Consider the following 17,602-nt stretch of genomic DNA (forward strand, 5'->3'; position numbering starts at 1 on the left):
AACAAACGTGAATGTGTGAAGCAAGAAAAATGAGAGTGCATCTGAGCATGTTCAGAATACCTTTTCCTGATACTTCTGTAATCGTATTTGAGATTCCAGTAGTACCTCCAGATATCTGAGATTTGGTGCAAGGGCTTAGAAGTTTTGATTTCCAGGATGGCAAAAGGAAGCCAAGCCTTTGGTAGATCACCCTTGCTGGGTGATGTTGGACCAATCGCATGCTCAACCTAATCTACCTCACAAGGTTATTGTGAGGACAGAATAAAGACAAAGAGAATTATGTAAGTAACTTTTGGGGCCCCACTGAGGATAAAGGCAAGGTATAAATGAAGTAAAGATATGTATGTTGATATTGGTTCAAATTTCAAAGTCATAAAATCCCCAGGAGTCATACGCTACAAACAAACGTATTCCTTCACATAGACCCCTACTACATACATTTTTTTGTTGTTGTTCAGTCATGTCTGACTCTTTGTGACTCCATGGACCAAGTCACGCCAGGCCCTCCTGTCTTTCACCATCCTCCGAAGTCTGCTCAAATTTGTGTTAGTTACATCAGTAACGCTGTCCAGCCATCTAATCTTTTGCTGTCCCCTCCTTGTAGTGAATTAAGAGCTCTGTGGCGCAGAGTGTTAAAGCTGCAGTACTGCAGTCCTAAGCTCTGCTCACGACCTGAGTTCGATCCCCGGCAGAAGCTGGGTTTTCAGATAGCTGGCTTGAGGTTGACTCAGCCTTCCATCCTACTGAGGTCGGTAAAATGAGTACCCAGCTTGTGGGGGGGGGGGAGTGTAGATGACTGGGGAAGGCAATGGCAAACTACCCCATAAAAAGTCTGCCGTGAAAACGTTGTGAAAGCAACATCACCCCAGAGTTGGAAACGACTGGTGCTTGCACAGGGGACATTTCCTTTCCTCTTGTAGTGTAATGGTTAAGTGTGTGGACTCTTATCTGGGAGAACTGGGTTTGATTCCCCACTCCTCCACTTGCACCTGCTGGAATGGCCTTGGGTTAACCATAGCTATCTCCTGTATCTTCTCCCCCCACACCCTGTGAGGTGAGTGGGACTGAGAGAGCTCTCACAGAAGTTGCCCTTTCAAGGACAACTTCTGTGAGAGCTCTCTCAGTCCCACTCACCTCACAGGATGTGGGGGGAGAAGATACAGGAGATTGTAAGGGTGAGGTATAAATCTGCAGTCTTCTTCTTTTGCTTTCTGTCTTTCCCAGCATACATTATATCGGTGTTGGTCGCCCTGGTGGATGACCTTCAACGGCATCTGGATCGGGGCGGCTCGGCGGTGCTGATGTTGTTGGACCTGTCGGCTGCGTTCGTCACGGTTGACCATCGGTTACTGACCTGCCGCCTTGCCGACACGGGGAATCAGGGGTTGGCTTTACAGTGGCTTTCCTCGAAGGTCGGGGACAAAGGGTCGTGATTGGGGGTGAGCTATCCCAAAGGCGCACGCTTGATTGCGGAGTGCCTCAGGGGGCGGTTCTCTCCCCGATGTTATTTAACATCTATATGCGTCCCCTTGCCCAGATTGCCCGAAGGTATGGGCTGGGTTGTCACCAGTTTGCTGATGACACCCAGCTCTATCTACTTATGGACGGCCGACCGGTCTCCGCCCCAGAAAATCTAGACCGGGCATTACAGGAAGTGGCTGGGTGGCTCAGACTGAGCGGGCTGAAGCTAAATCCGGCAAAGACAGAGGTCCTTTGCTTGGGTCATCGGGGTCCGGGGAGGGAAATCCCCCTACCAGCTTTTGAGGGTGCGCCGCTGATAGCGGCAGACAAGGTCAAAAGCCTGGGGGTACTATTGGAGTCCTCTTTAACGATGGAGGCTCAGATAGCAGCCACTGGCCTAGGACCTGCCTACCTGAAGGACCGTCTCTCCCCACATGTTCCCCAGAGAGTACTGAGATCGGGAACTCAAAATCTCCTAGTTATCCCCGGGCCAAAAGAAGCCCGCTTAAAATCTACAAGGGACCGGGCCTTTTCTGTTACGGCCCCCTCCTGGTGGAACCAGCTGCCAGAAGAGGTGAGGGCCCTGCGGGACCTCGCCCAGTTCCGCAGGGCCTGTAAGCCAACCCTCTTCCGGCTGGCCTATGACTAGCTGGTACAGGGAAACTGAGTGTAGTTACACTAGATGTCTGCTGTCCCTAATGTTTTAAATGGTTTAAATGTCTTAAAATTTTAAATGTATTAATTATTTTAACTGTTTTTATGCTTAAATTCTATTTATGTCAAATTCTTATGTTGTGAGCCGCCCTGAGCCACTTGTTGGGAAGGGCGGGATATAAATAATAAAATAAATAAATAAATAAATAAATAAATAAATAAATAAAATATCCCCATAAACAATAGAAAGCATACCTGATGGTCCTGAAATAGAAATTACATTTGTTTATGCATGAAACATATTTGTGTAGGTTAGTGATCTTATTTTTAGAGACCATTCCAGTAAAGTTTGGAATTTCTTCAGAAGATTAATTAAGAATATCATTCATAAAGTACCTTTAAAATGCTCTATTAAAGTACATCACTGCCCAGAATTTATTTATTTACTTTATAGTCTGCCTTTCTTCCTGAGAGTCAAGGGGAATTACAGGATATGTTGCAACCAGACACCATAAGGCATTTGGAGAACAATGAAACAGGACTAGGATTGCAGTATTAGAAAACAATGCAAACAGCAAACTGTTTAAGAATAAGTTTACAGTAAACAATGCAGAAAGTAGAATTACAAAGGCAGTAAAAGTAAGATAACATGTCTTTACTACATGAGAATCAGTTATTTCAGGTGGAAAATCCAGAATGAATTGTAATGTGTTAAATGTAAATGTTTATATTTTAAAAGCAAGATGATGCCTACCATGGCTCAGGAGGTTATCTCTGTTATGGATACTCCCCTTCAGTCCCAGCCTCACTGTATTGTGTTGCTTTATTAGGAATCTTTGCAGTTAGATTCAAATGTTATCATATTTTGTTATTTGTTTGATGATTGAGTAGGTTTTTTTAAAAACGAGGACTCTTTGCAGTTAGATCCAAATATTGTTACATTCAAATGTTACAATATTTTGTAATCAGTTTACTGAATGACTGAATAGTTTGTCATACTTGTAATCCACCTTGAGTTTTAGTAGAAAAGGTAGACTGTAAATGAAAATAAATACATTTGCAATTGAAAGTCAATGCTCTGTGAGTGTATCTCCCACTTGGCTCTCTTTCTTTAACCATTATGGGGACTAACCGAATATGCAAATGAGTTTCTGCCAGGCTTTTTCTGCAAAAAGCCCTTATGAAACAATGGTGATGTCAGGGGGGGGTGGCATAATATGCAAATGAGTTCCTGCTGGGCTTTTTCTACAAAAAAAGCCCTGCATATCTCTTTGTCAGAGGGTGAGCTGCATGTGTTTTTTTAAATCAGTCATTCTGTTTCTAAATGCCAATAACTGTTCCAAAGGCACTTATGTCACATGACTTTGGTTCCTATGGCAACATAAGGATATTTTGGCTCCTTGCAGTCCAGCTTTGTTGTAACTGCTTATATTTCTTTGGCTAGATTTGATGTATCAGCGATTTATCCAAACGTCAAGAAACCTAATACCTTCCTGCAGGCCCCTTACTGCAAATCTGTCTGTTCAGACTTGGTGAGTCTATCTGTAGATGTATGTAAGTTCTACCCAGATGGAATCATCCATATTTAATAGGAATGTGGGAAACACGCCCCCCCCCCCCTTACTGCAAAGTAGGTGAGGGATTTTGAAATGGTAGATGAAATCACAACATCACTAAAGGTGTTTACTCAATGGGGCTATTCGCATCCACCTCCAGTAGTGTGTTAAAGGAACTGGAAGTTTTAAACAGTCCCATTTCCCATATTTTACAGCTCCATTTACTCCATTCTGTCTTCATTCACCCAAGATACAAGAACTCTACTACCACTGCATGAACTCCATTCAACAATGTAATGGCATGCCAAAATTCTACTCCTGCTGTTCACATGTGTTCTACATGCTTCAAGTCCCCAAAAGTATGTGAACATGGCCATTACTTCCCTGCTAAGTGAACAGCTACTATATCCTGAGCTATGTGGAATTTGAAGGAGAGTAGATAGGATGTCTCCATAAAAACATGTTAAGGATACTGAGTATCCACTGAACTGGGCCCCTCTAGTCCATAGCATACTTGGTCTAATTGCCAATCCAGCCCTAGCCCTGTTCGCTAGAATTTACTCCATTTTCAAAGAAACTGTAGCAATGCAAAAAAGATTAATTTTACATTTCCTTCAGAATCGAAGATTAGGACCTGGCACTTATACCATTGACTATGGAAGCTTCAGTTCCATTGCTCCACGGAAACTTGCATCCTCTAACTGGGCAAAAGCACAGGAAGCGACAAGGCTCACTCAAATGCCCCATTTTAATTTCAAGGAAATATGGAAGAAAGGGAAGCTCCTGGTAAGCTTTTGGCTTTAGTCTGTTTATTGCATATTGGCTGGTTCAAGGGTCTGAAAATATAAAGCAGATCATGACCAATTAATCTGGGTACTCTGAGCAAAGCTTCCCTCCCCACACAGCAAGGGCCAGCCCTAGACTGTCTGGCAGCCTAGTCAAGGCTAACTTCTGGCGCACCCCCCCCCCCCCCCCGCACTGATAACATCACTGAGTCACATGGGGGCGCCCAATTCAATGCCTCCAGAAGGCTGGCACCCTAGGCAATCGCCTAGTTTGCCTAGTGTTGGGGCCAATCCTGCACATAGCTGTACCCCCAGTCGGTTGTGTACATTCTGCTGTAGATGGCCCCCAAGCATTCTCTTGGACCTGGCAATGTACTTTCAACCATTTCCCAGACAATCAGTGATTTGTCCGCATTATGAGTCGGGGAACCTTAAGCATGTATAACGATACAGAAGTAAGTCTTCAAGTGAGGTCAACAGTCCTTACTTCCAGGTAACTGTAGCTTCAAAGTCACAAGTAGGCATGGCAGATAGCATCTCAACATCTTTAAAACTGAATGAAAACCACATGGGCTGCAGTTCAGACTGGAACTGTGTGAATAAGAGAAAGGGCATCTAACCCTTTAGTTCTGGCATGGTTTCTCTCATTGAAGTTGAGTGCCCTGCTTGTACTATTGTTAGCTTTTTAAATAAAAAAGATAGGTCCTTGTCTTTTGCCTGTATTCTAAAAATAAGAGCTATAACTTTGTGTATGTATGTGGAGAGAGTTTTGCTTAGTGAAATCAGGCAGAGGTGGAACTGTTAAGTCATCTCACTCCTCCTTGCATGTCCCTAATCTGAATGAAGGCCTAGTCAGCTGTTACTCAGGTTTAAACAATGGAAGTTTCAGTCCTTCAGGGTCTCCTTTACTTTGACTCTGTGCCAAGAATGTTGTCATTATTAAATATGAGGGAAAGGCCCATTGTTTTTGATGGATCACACAAGGAGAAAACGGACCTTGCCTTTCCTAGTTATTCAGAACCATGAGGAGAGGTAATGTCAGTGAAACTTATTTCCAAATAAGTATGTTTAGAAACATAATTTGATCGCTGTTTATGTGTAGGATTATGCAACTTGATGGTCATGTTCAGGGGTCATTTTGTAGAAAAAGAAGTGCTAGAGCTCATTAGCACAATTCATTTGCACAACTCATTTGCATATGCCACACACCCTTGACATCATCGGAAGGTGTACAGTTCAGCATCTACCTTAAAATACTTCTTGAATTAAAATTGTCATAATAAAACCTTACTCCCATCATACTTTTAAAATTACTTTCTCCTATGTGGCCACAGTGGCATGATGAAGATTTCCATCTGTCTGCTTGATATGTTTTGGTTATTTCCCCATTTTTGTAGTGAAAAATATTAGAAAGTTTGTCAAAGCTTAGAGTTCAGCAAAATTCTTACAGAGGGGTTGAACAATGGAGACCAGAAGCAGGTATTGGGGTGGGGGGGAGGGGGAGAAAGAGGGAGCACAATAAAATGTAGAGGTTCTGGAGTTCCACTCCTGTGAGCTCCTGGCCAAAATGGGGCCTGGTCATGTTTCCCTTCAACTCCTCTGCAGAAGTAAAAGAAAATTACGACTTAGTGTTCTCCCTTCACTCCTTCTCGGATCCTTTTTACAGTAGGCAGCAGAAGATACTGGGCAAAGGAATTGGTGTAGGAATGTGTGAGAGCAATCATCTGAGAAATGTATGCAGCCTTACTGAAAGGTCATTTTTATCTTCCCTTAGAGTTTCTCTGATGTTTTGCCCAGTTAGGAACTTCCAAATTTCTCTCACATTTAACATTTTGGTGAATTTAGGTGACATCCCTAACTTTGAAGAGGCGCACATGCAGGCATGTAACACTTATGATGTCATCTTCATTCTCTCACCTAGAAACAGAAACTGGGCCCTGGTACTTACAACTATACAGATTTTCTGGAACTCCAGAAGCATCGTCCATGCAGCATTAAAGGGATTTGTGACATAGGAGAAGTGAGGTTTAAAGATCGTATCAGGGTATGTATTGACTTCTATCCTAGCAGCAATTGCATTATCTGAAAAGCCTTTGGAAAGAATAGAAGATTAAATATATCTGGCCTTAGACATGGAATAGTTGAATTGTGGAGCATTACTGGACATTCATATAAGTAGCTTGACAGTAGATCCAGAATGAAGCCTTAATGTGACAAGCAGAAATATTGAAAATCTGTGATCCTATTAAGACAGGGGTGGGGAACCTTTTTTCTGCTCAGGGCAATTTGGAAATGTATAACATCATTTGCGGGCCAAACAAAGTTATCAACTTAAAAAACAGTGCTCTGGCGAGGGAGAATGATTCAGGCCAGCAAAATTAATGCAAATAATTGTTTTTTCTATTTGAAGTCATGTGGTGAGAGCCTAATTTGGCACACACACACACACACACCTTGCCAGCCACCCTAGGCGAATGCCTAGGTTCAGGGATTTTTTTTGTAGAAAAAGCCCAGCAGAAACTCATTAGCATATTAGACCACATCCCCTACTATTACTATTAGGTCACTATAGCAGCGCCCACCTCACGGCCTCACTGGATCTCTATATTTTCGTCTCTTCGGGGTATTTTTACTTGTTCTGTTGATGGGACCCCAGCAGCTTTGTTTATTCTTCCCACAAAATATATAGGCTCACGAGAACTTTAACTTAAACCACAGATTTATTGTAACAAAAAGTCTTAACTGGGGATATGGGAGATATTTACACAGGCTTATACGTTTGTTCTGTTTCAGGCTTTTCAATCACTTTTACTTTCTTGGATCTTTCACAGTTACACAGTTCACCGTTCCCTTTAACTCACTCTCCACCTCTAGCCAAGGCCTGGCCTCTTGGGATCGATGTGTCTAGTCTCACCCCTCGACTGGAGTCTCTCCTCTCAGCCCTTCTTGGTGTCTCAGACCCACATCCACTCCCTCAACCTCCTTACTAGATCTTTAGAGTAGTTTCCCGGTGTCTGTGACCATTCTGGTCTTAACTGACTCACACACACACAGCCCTCTTGGCTGGTTTTGTCCAGCTGGCAGTCTCTGGAAGACTTCCCCGTCTCCGTCTCCAGCTTCTTCACAGGATCAACTGCCCTCTTAGCCCTTCTGGCCGGCACTAACTGACCCTCTCAGTCTCTGTCAGGTCCCCACTGACAGACTTCTCTGACAGGCCTCCACTCTGTCAGACTCCAACTGACTGAACTCCTGCCTCAGCAGTTTCTCTCACTCAACTAACTTTTTTTCCCTCCCTGAGAGCTCAGAGCACTTTGCCCCCACCCTCAGGTCACCTGACGCAGCCCTGTGCGTCTTCAGCTTATGCTTAACCCATTGCTTTCCGTCACAGTCACACACTCATTAGCATATTAGGCCACACCATCTGGGATAATCAAGTGCAAATTGAACTGGTGATAGCTGACTCCCACCCCCCACCCCTGTCACCCCTCCCTGCCTCCCTTCATGTGGAAACTGCAGCTGCTCCTGGCAGACCTTTAAAGGGAGGGAGAGGGGGAGAAAAGGAACTAAATAAATGGGGAGAAGAAATGGAAATGAAATGGAGGGAAGAAAAAATAATAAAGGAAAATATAGAAATGGGAAGAAAGCAAAATAAATGGAAATAAAGAAAGGGGGGAAGAAAAGGAAATGAAATGGGAGAAAGAAAAGGGAAAAGGGAAATAGGGGGAAGAAAAGGGGAAGGGAAATAAATAAATGGAAAGAAAAGGAAATAAATGAGGGGAGAAAGGGAAATAAAGGGAGGAAAGGGGGGAAAAGGAAAGAAAGAAAGGGAAGGAAGAAAGGGAAAGAAAGGGAGAAAAATAGAAAGAAAGGGAAAGAAAGGGGGAAGAATTGGGAAAAAAGGAAATAGAGGGGAGAAGAAAGGGAAATAAAAAACGTAGGGAAGAAGTGGAAAGAAAGGGAATAAAGAAATGGTGAAAGAAAGAGTAATAAAGGAAAATAAAGAAAGGGGAATTAAGGGAAACAAAGAAATGGGGGGAAGAAATGGAAAGAAAGGGAAATAAAGAAATGAGGGGGTACTTACCTGAACTGTGACAGTGACTTTTCCAGGTCCTGCAGTGATCCTGGCCAGCTAGCCAGACTTCAGGGAGGCTGCTGCACAGTGTGGCTGGGCCTCACAATCCCTGCCAGCCACCTGGGCCCCAGGGGAGGTCACTGCATAGCGTGTCTGGGCCCCACGATATCCACCGGCCAGCCGGGCCCCAGGGAGACCGCCACATGGCTTGGCTCAGCCCAGCATTTCCTGAGGGTCAGACCAAGTAATCTCGAGGGCTGTAAACAGCCCTCAGACCAGACATTCCCCACCCCTGTATTAAAAGTAATGCCTCCCTATCCCAACTAGGGATGCTGAGAATCTTGACATGATGAAAGTGATTACTAGTCTAATACTGTGATTGAGCCACTTGTTTGTGTTCTAGTAGATTCTCCCTGTACTGGATTACCTCATGTTTTTACTTAAAGTTTAATGCAAATGCCCTATCAACAGCTTTGACCTGTGCAGTAAATGAGCTACACGGTTTGCACCTAGACGATTGGGCTACTTTTGTAACTCAGTATATTTATTCTAAAAGAAGATGAGGCTTCTTTCCAAGTACTGAAAATCAGGGGTCATCTTAAATTCAGGGTTGGCTTTCTTTTGGCTTAGTATTGTAACTACGCTAGAGGAAGAAGCTGAGCAGTCAGGAGCTGGATGTGCAATTGGCTTTGAATTTGGTTATGCTTTTCATGGAGGCTACACTATCAGGTGCCTGTGAAAAAGGCAGTTCTTACTGGCTGTTGTGACACCCGAGATGTGAAGTTTCACTTCATTGAAAATGGGCCTGAGACACAAGCACATGTGTACATCTGTACACATGTGAATATCTGCCTGTGTGTCTGCAGTGGTTGCAATGTAGAAGCCTCTACTGTTTCACAGATGAAACTGGGGAGATGCTTGTAATGCTCCACAGCAAGAATTGGCTATGATGAGTTGCCAAGAACTCTCCTCAGCCCACATCCATTTGTGCTGTTCTGTTTTAAGAGGCACGAAAGTTAAAAGGAGTATTTCCCCCCTACAATCTCTTATTAACCACAGCAAATACACCCTTGAAGCTATAGGCCAGCTGTTTGCACTCCATATAGCTCCCAGTGCTGGTGTTTTTACCTGTGCAGGTACTTACAGGCCAGAGGCATCCATTTTTAGCACAAGAGAACAACTATGGAGTAGAAGCAGAGCCCTGGTCAGGGAACTGAATCTGAAAGAATGACAGCTTGGGAAATTACAATCTGACCTGACATCCCCACAAGGAAAAATGGGAAAATGAGTTAGTAGGGATGAGGGCTTGAAAACCAGGAGTTCCTGAGGTAAATAAGGACAGTTGTAGTACATTTACACCCCCAGTGAAGTTGTGGCTGTTTAGCAAATCTACAGGTGTATGGGAATTTTCCTAAGAGTTAAGAGTATGAATGTTTACATTGGTTAGGGTTTCATAAATCTGTCATCTGACTGTACAAACTTGCACTCAATTTTAAAATGGCTTGTCTTCTACTTACTAATCTACCCAGCAGCATTCACATGTATACAGATGTCCCAAAGGGATGTGAATGGTTTCTGTACTTTCAATTATATTTGCATTTTACATAATATTTAAGCAAAATAAAGATGATGCCATTCTTAGTGGTCTCCTGTCCCCCAGGACCAACATAGTGAGGAGATCATTGTGGGAGGTGGGCAGGCTAGAAAGTTATATTCCACTGATAGCAGTTCCTTCCGTTAGTGAAAAACTTACTCTGAATTCACCCCTAAGTGTTTTAAGACTGTTGGGACACAAATGAACTATATGTCAAATATTCAAATCTGATTATTGTAATTTGTGAGTAAGCCTCAGTCTGAACTGGCCAGTGACTGAGCTTCTCTTATCGCAAAGCCAACAGACTAACAGAGGTGGTTTGCCATCACTTTCCTTTCATTGCAACTCTGGAATTCCTTGATGGCTTCCCACCAAATACTAAATAGGGCCAACCCTCCTTAGCTTCTGAGATCTAAAAAGATCAGGCTAGCCTTGGCTATCCAGGTCACGGAACATTGAACACACATTTTAGTCCTGTGAATCTAAGAGATGGGTAGGCTGACTGCCCATTGTAGTTAAATGCTTGTTTTTTTTAAAAAAAAAAATCCTTACTACTAGATAGATAATATTATTTATGAAGCATAGTAGGTGAAAAATAAAAAATTGCAGTTGTACCTGCTGGAACGATACAGCTCCAAAACACCTACAATCACAGCATTTTTCATGGGGTTATTGTAATGTTTCCTTCATTACAAAGCATCGCAAAAGAATGCCTAGCTACATTTTCTAAGTAATCATGTCAATAAATGATTGTAGATAAGATGATATACTAATCTCTGGGGTCATCTTTCCTGAGCTAAGACAAAAATGTATGAGCTGGAGCGGAGGCTAAAAATCTGTGAGCTAGCTCAGCTTAGAGGGAACACTGCCCAGGACCAGCAACTGCTCCCCCCCCCCCCCATCTGTTCTGGCAGAAAAGAAGAATCCAGAGCTCTTTCCCTGAAAGCATTAAACAGCATTAAACATAAAAAGCATTAAACAGAAATATTTATTTTGTTGAATACCGCTAGAAAGCTGCCTGCAGAAAAGAAGCAGATTAAGTACCAGTGAAAACAGTGACGTCCTAGAGTTGCCAATAGCCCCCCTGCCCCAAGCAGGATGCCTTTGCCTGCTATGACAAACAGAATTAGGCAAATGATGATTTCCCCATCACTGTATCATCAGCATGCTGGGAAATGCAAAAACAAAACCTAGACTTACTTGATAATAATCCAAACTATATCAGTGATCTTCTTGGTTTTGGAGACCAGGGCACAACTTGGTCCATCTGTGGGACATTTATGATTAGGTAGTGTTGATTTGTTCAGTCATTCTTCTTTTTCTTATTGGTCACCTTCCTAGGAGTGCTACCCTGGCCCAGGAACATATGGGAATCCTTATACTCGCCTAGAGGAGAAGGAAAAACGCTCTGTGACTGCACTGGGAATAATGGACAGCAAAACTGCAAAATGCTTCACCTTTCCCAACATGGCAAGCTTGGGCTCTTAATTCTTCACTCAGCTGCTTCTTATCTCTATGGTCTTCCTGTTTGGTTAACTACGAACCCTATAGAAGGAAAAAGTTCAGCATTGTTTTGTCACATGGTAGGAGTAGTTGGATAGTGCATGAAAAAGTAGTTGGAGTAATAGTTGGATAGTACATGAAGGCAGTCAAGTCTCCATACCTTCTTAGTCTTTTTTAGATGCAGAATAATTTCTGCCTTTCTCTCCATTTTGCTTCATCCAAATGAGATCTCCTGGATGCTGAAGCTTGGGTGGCAAAACTCATCTCTTCCTTCTGTCTTGAAGTCCCTCCTATATTTCTAGAACAAATATGACTGCTATGCAATCCCAATTTGTATTTGGTAATGGGTATTGTTTAGAATGTTTCCAACTTATTTCATGATAGCAAAACATGGAGATACTGATTACCTTTACTGAGAAAAACACTTCCAATGTTGGTGGAGCAATAGAAAAAAAGCACTGAAGCTTCCACTCCAGCATATTCCACAATTTTTACATTTTTATTGTTAACTTACTTCTGCTATGAAGTTGCAAACCAACCTGGTGGCATTAGCTACTAGAGACAGACAGCAGGAACCATGAGTCGAATGCTGCAAATGGAGAGAGAGTGTGGGGAGGGGGGAGAAGAAAAGTTGAATTAGATCCAAGAAATGCATCTAAGAAAGCAATTCTCCAATGAACATGCATTTGTATTGGAGCACTCATCTGGGCCTTATTTTATTGGATGGCTTTGTCTTTTGATGTTAATGGTGCTGCACATCCACATGTAGTAGGGCCATTGTATTTGTTGTGCAAAAAAATAGAGTTAGATTGGGACTCAAAAATCCCCGACTGGCTCAATAGTTGCTGTACTTTGCATCTGTCAAATATGTATAGCATTGGTAAAAATGTTTTCTCTCGGTTGACTTTAGGGAAGTGGTTTGGGGCCCGGCACTTACAATCTCAAAAATAGTATGGATGAGATGCTGAAACGTGTGGTCAGCATAAGAGGTCCGTACGACACCTTCACAGGAGACAGGTCAAAGCCTATTATTTGTGGACATCGTGCTACCGAGGTATGTATGCTCATCTTCTCAGAGGCAGTGGAGCGCCATGCTTTCCAGGCTGTTTAAATGCCACCCCCCCCCCCGATCAGCTGATCAGCAGGTAAAACCATGCTGGAGGCTCACAGCTCCTATGCCGGCCCTCCAGCATGATCATGATCAGTGTGGGTTGAGGGGGCAGCAATGGTGGGAAGGATGAGTGAGCCACTGAAAGAGCGGCCTCCTCCCCCTTCCTTTCCCCACGATCTAGGAAGGAAGTGGGGAGGAGGCAGTGGCCGCTCTTTTGGCAGCTCACTTTTCCTTCCCACCACTGCTACTCCCTCCCTGCACTGATCAGGATTGTGCTAGAGGACTGGGATAGGAGCCGCAAGCCTCCGGCACAGTTTTACCCACCGATCAGCTGATCAGTGGGGAGGCAGCCTTTAAAGAGCCCGGGAAGTGCAGCGCTCTACCACCCTTTCCTGGACATTGAATTAGTGAGGAAGGGAGAGAGGAGGAGGTTGGGGAGGCAAATAGGGATTTGCCTAGGGGGCAGGGGGAGGGCTGAATTTGGTGCCCCCACCCTGCCAGCACCCTAGGCAAATGCCTAATTTGCCTAGTGGTAGGCTGGCCATGACCTCAGCAATGTTTCTGCATGGAAAAACAGCTTGGTGAGAAGGCAGGCTCTCTTCCTTCTCAGAGATGGTTTTATTTAGGATCACATAAGATGAGTTCACTAGCAGCCTAGAATTATGATTTTAAATGTTAATGTATTTTATATATTCAATTTTATGTGTTTTATCTTTACTATAAGCTGTCCTGAGCTACATAAGGCTAATCAATGTTTTAAATAAATAAATAAATCTGAGCCTGTTTGGACTTTCTTTTGTTTTTGAAAAGCCATTCTCTGCGGCTGCTGTATGGCTGCAAGGAACCAGCTCTTTTAAACCCAAATGTGTAGTGATTGTGTAGCAACAAATGTGAAAGATCATTTTAAAGGTTCAGATGCAAATGCTGTGCATTTGTTTCTGACAGCCCATGTATTTAGTGCTGGAAGGCCCAGTAGAATCATGATGCGGAGGACTACAGCAGCTGGCACTTTTCTGTCACTATTTACTTCACATTATTTGGAGGATGGGTGGTCCTTGACTGGTGTATAAGAATACAGATCTATGGTGTGGCCTCACTTGGAATCAATGCTCCTTCTAAGCTGTGGAATCTTGTAAGCAAAAATTCTACTTCGTGAGCTACTGGCATTAAAGTTGTGAGCTACTGCATAAATTAGTTTGTTCTGGGGCCATTTTTCCTGAGCTAAGAAAAAAATGTGTAGGCCAGCGGCTAAAAAACTGAGCTAGCTCACACTAACTCACCTTAGAGGGAACACTGCTTGCAATACTATGTGTAATTTTGGTTGTTGTATCTTCACAAAGGACATTGCAGAGCTAGGAGAGGTACAGAAGAAGGCAACTATGATGATTACGGAGTTGAAGCACCTTTTGAGAAAGACTGAAATGATTAGAATTTATGAGGGCCAACATGATAGGGGTTTATAAAATTACACCTGGGGAAGAAAGTGGATAGAGAGAACTTTTCCTTTCTCTCTAAAAATACTGGAACTAAAGGGCACCCAATAAAGTTAATGTGCAATAGATCCAGAATGGACAAAAGGAATTACTACTTTACACAATACATGATTAAAATGTGGATTTTTTTTCTTTTTTGCGGATAAAGTCTTGTTGCTCCTCTAGAACCTGCCAGTTAATATTGATACAGTATGGGAGCTGGAGGCCCCTTGGCCATCTTCTGGTCCATTATTGGACCAATTCAGCTGGCTCTCATGTGCCGAGATCTCAGAGATGATCTGAACAGACAGCAGGATTTAGGCAGGTCAGCACTGCTGATATAACTTGACCTGTCAGCAGCGTTTGACACAGTCAACCATAATCTATTGACCCACTGCCTTGCTGATGGGAAGATTTGGAGGACAGCCATGCAGTGGTTTGGAGGACAGCCATGCAGTGGTTTGCCTCCTTCCTTCAAGCTCAGGGACAAAGGTTGGCACTAGGGGAGAGGGTTACCATCTGGTATGTGGTGTCCTACAAGTGGAAATCCTCTCCCCAATGTTATTTAACATCTTTATGCACTCCCTCGCCCAGCTGGTGTGGAGTTTTGGGCTTGGTTGTTTTGGGCTTAGATGTCATCAGTATGCTGATGATATGCAGCCCTACCTGTTGATGACTGGTCAGCCGGCCGCCACCCCAGAGATTTTGGACGTGTCTGGAGGCCATGGTTGGTTGGTTAAAACAGAGCAAACTGAAATGAAATCCATTGAAGATGGAGGTCTTGTGGCTGGATCGGGGGGAAGCATGATTGGGATGTTGATGCGCCAGTGTTTAGTGAGGGTGGTCTTTAGTGACGCAAAGAATGAAGGCTTGCACACAGCAGTGGTAAAACTACTATATACAATTTATGTACACCTCCACTCTCCAAACCGACAGAATGCTCCGCTGAAACACCACCATACATAACACACACACAGTAAAGTGTCTCTGTACATTTATACAATTCATCTCCCCAGGTGACCAATCAGCTTGCTGCTGAGTCATGCTGACATTGTCCAGGCTGATGCAATCTGGCAAGCAGCCACCTCCTGTCACCTAGATGATCTACCTGGCAGATCAGTTACTTTCACTCTCCCAGCATGTGCTTAGAAACTGTCATTTTCTTCCACAATACTGACACCCCTCCTCAGTTTTGTATAGCACACAGCTGTAACATATCTTATCATTGCATATTACACATGTTCCACAGTAACATTAATACACAGTTACATTTACATATTGCTTTCATATTTTTGCATTGCTTTCAGATATACAATCATTACCATTCACATTATTAATTCCTTTTCTTATACTGCCTCTGTGATTCTGTGTTAGCACACATGTTTAGTTCTGCACTTTATTTTTGTTCCAGTAGTTGTACTCTTATCAGTTTGGCTCATTTACACTCTTATCAGTTAGGCAGTTTACTCATATAGCCTCCCCCGGCTCATCCTTTTTTCCTCTGGCCGCTCCATTGGAGCACATACTGTATAGTTTATAGTATAGAAGCTCACTCTTTTTACAGCTTTGAGCTCACCAGCACTCACATCATTCTTTAGTGCTTATACATTAGTTAGGCAACCTGAGTTTATTTTCTGCAGTTACACTCCATTAGTTTTCAGTCAGACATTCTTCTCCATAGTCCAAATCTAACACACTATTATAGCATCTGGACTCTATACTGAGCACATGATTAACATCAGTGTCATAACCATACCGTTTAGGTGGTATTCCTTTATTTTCTCTGGCAGACTGACCTCAGGCGTTTTGCACCTTACATCTTCAGAGCTTTCCTGCTTTATACTGTCTGAACTGCCAGCAATTTCCTCTCTCTGTCTCAGTGAGGGAGTTTCTCCGTTTACATTACTGTGCCCCTCCTCACTCTGCAGAGATAGCTGTAACTCAACACTCTTAGGCATTTCATTGGCATGAATTCTATTCCAGCTTTCATCCTCACAAAATGAAGCTGCTCTGCTCAGCCTTATCGTGTCTTTTGAGTCCACAAATGCTTTCATGCCATTCTGATAGCCTAAAAATAATAGCTTTCTGGCTCTTAACAGTTTTCTGTTGACATTTGGAGTAACCGTCAAGAGCCTGGGTGTGATCCTGGATGCTTCCCTGTCAGTGGAGGCCTAGGTAAAAAAATGTAGTTAAACTGGCTTTTTACCACCTTCACCAGGTTAAACAGTTGGTCCCATTCCTGTGCCCCCCTGACCTAGCCATAGTGATCCATGCAACCGTCATCTCCAAACTGGATTACTGTAGCTTGCTCTATGCAGGGCTACCCTTGAGGCTGACCTGGAAGCTGCAAATGGTCCAGAATGCAGCTGCAAGGGTGCTCACAGGAATGCTCTTAAGAGTGCTCTACCAGCTGCACTGGCTCCAGATTGCAGAGTGGATCAGATTCAAAGTTTTGGTGTTAACCTTCAAAACCATAAATGGTCTGGGACCAGCATACCTTCAGGACTGCCTCTCCTGGTATGCGCCCCAGAGAGTGATATGCTTGAGTGATCAACACCTGATGGTGATCTCTGGCTCAAAGAGCATCCCGGCTGTCCTTGACAGCCAAAAAGGCCCTGACTCTGGCCTGGTGGAACACTCTTCCAGTTGAGATCTGGATCCTGAAGGAGTTAATGCAGTTTTGCAGGGCCTGTAAAACAGAGTTGTTCCACTAGGCCTATGGTTGAGGACAGCGATGGGTTTCATCCTTATTTGGCCTCCCATCTCTCCCCCTTTTCCTCCCCTCCTTGTAGACCAGAAAGATTGTACACCCCCTCCTCCCCGAGTTTTATGCCATTTTAAAATTATATTGTTAGTTATTAGGGCCAGCTGACTAACAATATAACATCTCCCACTTTTACACAACCCGTTAGCTAGGGGGGGAGGGGGCCACTGGGGAAGTGCCCATGGGGGGTGAGTGCAAAAAGCTGGAGAGGTTGGAGGCCATCCATCTCCCTCCTGCATGATTTAAAGAACCTGCTTATCAGTTGATTGGTGAGCCCTTTAAAAGGCACAAGAGGGCCAGTGGCTGCTCCTGCAAGCCCCTCCTGTGCAATTTAAATCACACCAGAGGGGTGTGGCCCTGGGATGGGGTGAGGGGACAGAAAAACTGTTGGGACCAGGTTCTGTGGGCCCCTGGTTAGCTACGGGTCTGCTTTTACAACTAATCTCTAGCTGGCACAATCATCTCTTCTGGAGAAAATGGCTGCTTTGAAGAGTGGACTCTATGGCAGGGGGACAGACATATGGCCCGCAGGCCAGAACCGTCCCACTCAGGGCGTTACTCTGGCCTGCGGGACCCTCCCTTCCCCTACCAAGCTGCTGCTGAGTGCAGGGAGCAGAGGGCGGGTTTGCC

At 43.8% G+C, this 17,602-nt stretch overlaps 1 protein-coding gene across 1 annotated transcript in view; it reads left to right on the forward strand.

The window, feature by feature from the left end:
* Positions 1-17,602, forward strand: part of CIMAP2 (ciliary microtubule associated protein 2) — a 29,190-nt gene that overhangs the window by 315 nt on the left and 11,273 nt on the right. Inside the window, exons 2-6 of the mRNA XM_060233325.1 lie at positions 3,560-3,647; positions 4,290-4,457; positions 6,378-6,500; positions 11,464-11,592; positions 12,536-12,679. Of these exons, the coding sequence (XP_060089308.1) occupies positions 3,560-3,647; positions 4,290-4,457; positions 6,378-6,500; positions 11,464-11,592; positions 12,536-12,679 (652 nt within the window). The remainder of the gene's footprint in view (positions 1-3,559; positions 3,648-4,289; positions 4,458-6,377; positions 6,501-11,463; positions 11,593-12,535; positions 12,680-17,602) is intronic.

This window comes from Heteronotia binoei, chromosome 2 (assembly GCF_032191835.1).
Source record: "Heteronotia binoei isolate CCM8104 ecotype False Entrance Well chromosome 2, APGP_CSIRO_Hbin_v1, whole genome shotgun sequence".
In the NCBI taxonomy this organism is placed as follows: Eukaryota; Metazoa; Chordata; class Lepidosauria; order Squamata; family Gekkonidae; genus Heteronotia; species Heteronotia binoei.